General features: G+C 40.2%; 1 protein-coding gene across 1 annotated transcript; it reads right to left on the minus strand.

The window, feature by feature from the left end:
• Positions 1-165: 165 nt before the first annotated feature.
• LOC122661186 (putative proline-rich receptor-like protein kinase PERK6) lies at positions 166-4,569 on the minus strand. The gene is made up of 9 exons (XM_043856523.1): positions 4,419-4,569; positions 3,433-4,092; positions 2,776-3,324; positions 2,518-2,604; positions 2,355-2,425; positions 2,179-2,255; positions 1,932-2,079; positions 1,575-1,736; positions 166-414 (listed from the first exon to the last, which is right to left on the minus strand). The coding sequence occupies exons 2-9, from the start codon at positions 4,010-4,012 to the stop codon at positions 166-168; spliced, it is 1,923 nt and encodes a 640-aa protein (XP_043712458.1). The 5' UTR covers positions 4,013-4,092; positions 4,419-4,569.
• Positions 4,570-6,749: the final 2,180 nt, after the last annotated feature.

A 6,749-nucleotide genomic window follows, 5' to 3' on the forward strand; every position in this document is an offset into this window, starting at 1 on the left:
TCCTTGAAATAAAACAACGTAGAAATGTAAGAGTCTTCCTCTTTATAAGTTGATAGAAAGGAACAATTTTTTCTCATCATCTCAAGCATAGGAGTTATAAGGTGCTCATGGAATGTATGGCTATGGCTCAGTTCTTGATCATCACCATTACTGCTTGCTTGCTGCTCAAATATTTGTGCGCCTAACACTCATTTCTCGAGAATCACCGCTTGAGGATGAGGGATTGTGCCCGAACTCAGTGCTCCCCAGATCTCGGCTTGCTGTTGCCACCTTCCTATGCTTCTTCACCTCTCCAGTATATAAAGCCGCATCATAGTCTGAGCCGCTATTTGAGCTAAAGGCAGGGCTTTGCGCAGTTCTTATGCCATCATTCAAATCCTCCAATGAGTAATCACCTTCCAATGCACGCACAATCTGCTCAATAGAATTGATCAATATTATGTCGTGAAGTGAAGTGAAGTGAATTGAAGGTTATTACATATATAATAAAAACATAGTAGCAAGATCTGCATATTTAGACCTTATAATGGAGAGATATTAGCTCCCATATATCCCACATAAAAAAAAAAAAAAAAGAGAAGTAAGCTTTTGTGTTCTTCACTAGGGTACCTAATCAATCCCCTTTGGGTCATTAAAGCATATAACATGAGTGAAATACCCACAAAAGTACCTCTAAATCGAGGGGTCTTTTTTTGGGCCTAATTTTTTAAGGGGTTTTTTAGGTGTCACTATGTCTAGTGAAATATAATGCTTTACTATTTATCACTTAGCAATACATGGGTTATCTGTGTGATAAAGGACCCCACATCCATTTCATTGGTGAAATTTTAAATCAAAATAAGATTTATCCAATTCCTGTCATCATTTCAATTTGAAATTATACCAATAAGATGCTTGTGTAAGTTGTGTGGTCCTTACTTTCAAAGAGTACTTACTCATGTACGTACTACCATGTGGCAAATGGTGTAGCGTTATACTTACTAGGCATAGTGACGTTTTAGTTATCTCTTGTACTTATCATTGACATGCTAATAATAACCCAAAAAAGACCAACTATGAAAACATATATGAGCAACTTTTTAAGAGCCTTCAAGTTTGAAGTAAGGTTAAGTTTTAAACAACAAATCTTGTATTTATGTGCTCTTAGCAGAGACAATGATTAGATACTTGAAATCTTTAAAGGACCCAGTCACTCTCCACCCATGGTGAAGAGAGAATCTTGTCATCTACTTAATTATTGACACTCTCATTGGATTAGAGAATGGTATTTCAGACCAAGAACAATAGCGGGTGGAGTTAATGATGAATCCAGAGTCCAATCATAGCGTCACATCACCATTGGTGAAGAGATTCTTTCTTCATCCTAGATGAAGGAAAACTTAATTCTTTTAAGGATCAAGTGTTTCTTCACCTTCCATTGCTGATGGACCCTGTGATTAGACAAATTCTTACTCCCTATTATCCAATTCGAAAATACCTTTCGTTGTGCTAATCAAAAGGTTCAGATCTCCGTGGTGAGGAGATTCTCTCTTTCTAATACAAGTGGGCCAATTAGAACCAATCCAACGGTTTACCTGGCTCATCTTTGGACGCCTCCTTGCAGAGTGACGAATGCTTGCAGCTGCACAGGATACCATTTGGGTCATCTCATGAGGGTCATAATTGTTCTCCAAGCGTGGATCCACCAGCTCTTCATAGTGGCCTTCTTGCAGTGCTCGTGTCAAAAGAGGCCTAGCCTGCTCTCACACACACAAGAGATAGAATCAGTTATTTTCTTCTTGGACTATTTTATATAAGCTCCATTGCCCCAAAGTAATCTTTGGTAACTGGTAATTTGTGCATTTGTGTGAAATAAGAGATGATTTAGAATTGTGTATTACTTCCTCATAGAAAAACAATTTTAAGTATAGGAAAAGAGAGGAGAAACAAACCCAGTCTACTAGACTATCTTCCATGTATGAGTTAGTAGTGTCCACAGGTGGTCTTCCAGTAATCAATTCCAACAGCATAATACCAAATGAGAAGACATCAGATTTCTCAGTTAGCTTCCCACTTGATGCATACTCAGGTGCCAAATACCTGCCATTGCCATGAAATTTATAATTAAAATACACATTTGTGTGTAATTTAGCATCTTAATTAAGTGGCATTAATCAACATTTAATTGATCATTCTTACCCAAAAGTTCCCATCACACGAGTGGAGACATGCGTGTAATTGTCAGAGGATAACTTAGCCAGTCCAAAATCTGCCACCTGAATTAGTATTGTAATTTCAGTTATGTGAATTAGCTCAGGAAAACCCACAAACACTTGATGGATAAATTCATCTCTGTAGATGGATAATGCACATACCATGGCTTCATAATTATCATCCAACAGAATATTCGCGGCTTTAATATCACGATGGATAATGCGAGGATGGCCTGCAAGTAGTTAAATTATTACTAAGCATTCACCTTGTGTATGTAACTGTACTGATAGAGAGTGAGAGATTTTGGTAATTAAGATCACATACAGTCTTCATGAAGGTATGCAAGTCCTTTAGCTGCTCCCATTGCAATCCGAAGCCTAGATGTCCAGTCCATGGTTGGTTGACCAGGTCCTAATTAAAATCACAAATTTAAGAATGGTTGTTATGATCTGTTCAAGAATTACTTTATTGGAACCTTGAATGGCTCCTAGCAAAATATGAAAAATTTTGATCTTAATTTTAATTAAATAGTGTGTACTTGATTATATGTGTGGAAGAGCAGAAGGTAGAGGAAGAGCAAACCATGAAGGTGGAACTCTAGTGTCTTGTTGGGAACATACTCATACACCAACATCCGCTGCCCACCAGCTATACAATAGCCACAGAGTGACACAAGGTGACGATGATGGACACGGCTGATGATATCAACCTCTGCCTGGAACTCACGCTCTCCTTGCCCACTGCCTGTCTTGAGGCTTTTCACAGCAACAACCTTGCCGCTAGGTAGAATTCCCTTGTGTACATACCCAAATCCACCTTGACCCAATAAGTTGTCTTGAGAGAACCCATTTGTTGCTTGTGCTAATTCATCATAGCTGAATGTGCTTTTATTGAATCCAAGGGCAATGTTTGGAGATGGTGGTGGTAGTGGAGGATGGTGTGGGCCTGAGAAATTGGTGGTGCTCATTTCGCTGCTCATTAAGGGTGGAGGTGGTGGTGGTGCAGGCCACCCTCCCCCTTGTGGTATTGCTATTCCTGATGGTGGTGGCATCTTCATCCCCTGTTCCATCGATTGTGGATTATTGTGCCAGCTTTGATTTTGTACATTTCCATTATAATAATTATTGCTTGCTGTGTAAAAAATGCAAATCCAAGATCAGAAACTCGGAATGGAAGGAAGTAATTAAATTTATAATAGGAGAAATTAATAAGGTCGAACACCTTTGTGTCCTATCTGACCAGAGTCAGCATAGTATTGCATCGGGTTATGTGGTCTTCGCTTCTTCTTCTTCTTGCAGCACACTAAGACCATAGCCAAAATAAGAAGTAATGCTACCACTCCCACTGAGACTCCTACGATAAGGGGGATCTTGTCAGAAGAACTGGAAGAGGATGATGACTTATGTGGCGGTGGAGGAGATAACGCATTGGAAGGTGGTGGTGGAGGTGGAGGCGGAGGTGGAGGCGGAGGTGAATTGTTGCCATTGGAAGGGGATGGAGGAGGTGGGGGTGATTTTTGTGATGATGGTGGAGGTGGGGGTGATGATGAAACACCATCTTTCGGTGGCGGTGGGGACGAGGAAGATGATTTTGGTGGTGGTGGTGATGCCGGCGAGGGAGGTGATGATGATGGTGATGATGATTCTGGAGGTGGTGGTGAAGTTGATGATGATGGAGGGGGAGACGATTTAGACGGCGGCGGAGGCGACGATGACGACGACGATGATGACGACGACGGAGATGGTGCGTCTGCCGAGGAAGACGAGGAAGACGAATTAGAAGAGCCCGATGATGGAGCAGTCACAGGTGACGGAGCCATTTTGCGAATGACGAGCTTCCGGCTAAGATGAACGTCAGAGTCTGCCGGAATACTCCACTCGTCCTGTAACTGCTCGTACCCTGCAAAATCAAAATGCAAGAAAATTAACCAAATTAACTAACTAACATGAATAGAATTGAAGAAAATGGTTTTCTAAACTCCTCAAAAATGCAAACTTAGAGGAGTTTTAAAAAGGGAAAAAAAGACCCTTTAATTCAAACATTTGTTATTTGTAGAGAGAGCTCTGCAACCCATGAAAACAAAACCCAAATTTGATCTCTCCTAATGTGCATGAAATGCACATCAGATGCTTAATTTATTCCTATAATGTCAATTAATGTAAATGTCTAATACTCTACACAGACTTTTGAAAGAGAGAGAGAGAAGAGAGAAGAGAGAGCAGAACCTGAACTATGAAAATGGGAGGGTTCTCACAGGAAGGAGAACAGGAGAGGGAAAAGAGTCTGCATTGTGATAGTTGCATCCTAGAAAGAGGACCCCTTCCCTTCCACCAATCACTTCCTACCCCAAAGGAGGGAACTTTGCCAATATCCTATTTTTAATAATTGGGATCTGATCAGTGAGATTTACTTGGCCCACAAAAGCCGCCTATCACAAACAACGAAAAAAAAAATTGGGAAAAAAAACCCACCTTTCTCTATGTTCCTCTCCCTTGTGTGGTGTCTCCGCCACCCTTCGTTTGGGTTGAGTTTGTTATGTTGGTTGGTTTTACCTGTTTTTTGCCGATCGAAGTGCGCCTTTTCCGGGAGCTGATATGTTAGATTGTCGTAAGTCCTAACAAATGGCACTACTCCCCACCTCGGACGCACTACTACGCATTTGTAATCACCACCACTTCTAAAATCACATGTTTATTTTGTTTTCATAAATACCTCTTATCTTTTTGTAAATGACAAAATTAGGATACAGTGGCATCGAGCTCCCACTAAAATATTCATATGCACATTTTACTTGGATGGTTTTTCTTGGTTCATCAACCTGGACGGTTGGGTCAGTTTTTGGGTGTTTATTGAGGGCAAACTTTTATTTTTTGATGGGGGTGGTGTGTGTGGGGTGCGGCTCTTCTCCAATGCGAGACAGTGTGTCCAGCACACATGCAACTGATGTGTTAGCACGATCCATACCCCAACACACATCCTAATGTGGATCATGCCAACCCATCCATTGGATGTATTGGGGGGGGGGTGTCGCAGACTATATGAGAAACAGTTGAAATCTCTTGGGGGCTAGGTACTACTGCACTAGTGAGACTAGCCAGTTGCACTAGTCTAAAGCCAGTTGCGTTAGGAGTTGTCTTCTATTGAGTGCAAACTTGGAGATGGGTAGGAGAGAGAATGGGGTGCAAGTAATTGCAAATTGCAATGGAAATCCACTTTGTTATTGGGCTTCATATCTATTTGGATTTGGTGTTAGAGTAAGTCCAATTGTTTATGTTATTATCGTTACTTGGTAGACGTGTAGAACACGTGTTTAAAAATGAATGTACGTGAAGACTAATTACTCTAATGCACATGAAAAGGATCTAAAGGGGTAAATATGTCTAATCAAAATTGTGATTTTTTCAAAAAAAATAGGGGTAAATATGTCTAATCAACCGATAACAATTAGTAAAAACCCCTCCTTCTAAGTCCAAATCAGCTCCTTATACATGGAGGGTAACAATTCTTCTGTATGGCTTCATGACAACATGAATCCTTTTTCAACCACAATACTTTTCTAAATACTCTTAATGACATCATAGAAGGGCATCTATGGAAGTGAGAACACATGTACCATACGTGAAGCCTTCACGTACGAGGACCTAATCCGGCTCCTCTCCCTAGGCTCCATTTGGTTGCAAGGGAAGTAAAGGGAAATATTTACATTACTATAAAATACATTTCACTTCCTAAAGAAATATTGCAGTTCTTTTGCAAATAAATACCAAAACTGATATTCTTATAAAATATATTTCACTTCCCACAAAAAAAAAAAATTTGCATTTCCTTACAATCAAATGGGCTTCAAGAATTTTCAGGAATTAGTAGTGGGTTATTAAGCCAAATTGTGAACGAATTGTGGGTTATTAATTAAGGCTAGGTGTTTTTATCATCTAAACAGATGATTTGCTACATCTTAGTTGCGATGTACAAATTGGGTCTTCACCTTTACGTGTATTAAATATGAGGCCTTAAACCAATTGTAGAAACCTCCAATTTATATCACAAGCATGGCTCTAAGTTGTTGAATCTCTTTGTTTTTGTTTACCAAAAGATTGTCTTTGTTTGGAATCGTTATCCCTTCCAATTCCTCATATGATGGTAGAAATAATCACCCTACCCCCTGCTCGAAAACACTGCCCAAGGTGGGATCCACTCCCCCTATTAAAGGAATTGGAGGAATTGAAGGTGATAAATATCTTATAGTGATCTTGCTCAAACCAAATATAGTGATCTTGCTCAAACCAAATGTACCGTTTGTTTGTTTTTTTTTTTGGGGGGAGGGGGGAGGGGGGAGGTAATGACACTTGGGATATCAAACGTTTTGCGAAATTGTACGTTGGATACCCAACATTTGTGAAATTGTATATGAGGTATCTATTTTCATATATCCAGTTATACCCCAATCCCACCACCTTCATTGCCCCGCTTATGCTGTCATTGTCGTTGCTCTCCTTTACCGCTACCACGACCACTGTTGTTACCACTCCACTGCCTCTCACCCCACCTATCCTCTT

This window comes from Telopea speciosissima, chromosome 5 (assembly GCF_018873765.1).
Source record: "Telopea speciosissima isolate NSW1024214 ecotype Mountain lineage chromosome 5, Tspe_v1, whole genome shotgun sequence".
Classification (NCBI taxonomy): Eukaryota; Viridiplantae; Streptophyta; class Magnoliopsida; order Proteales; family Proteaceae; genus Telopea; species Telopea speciosissima.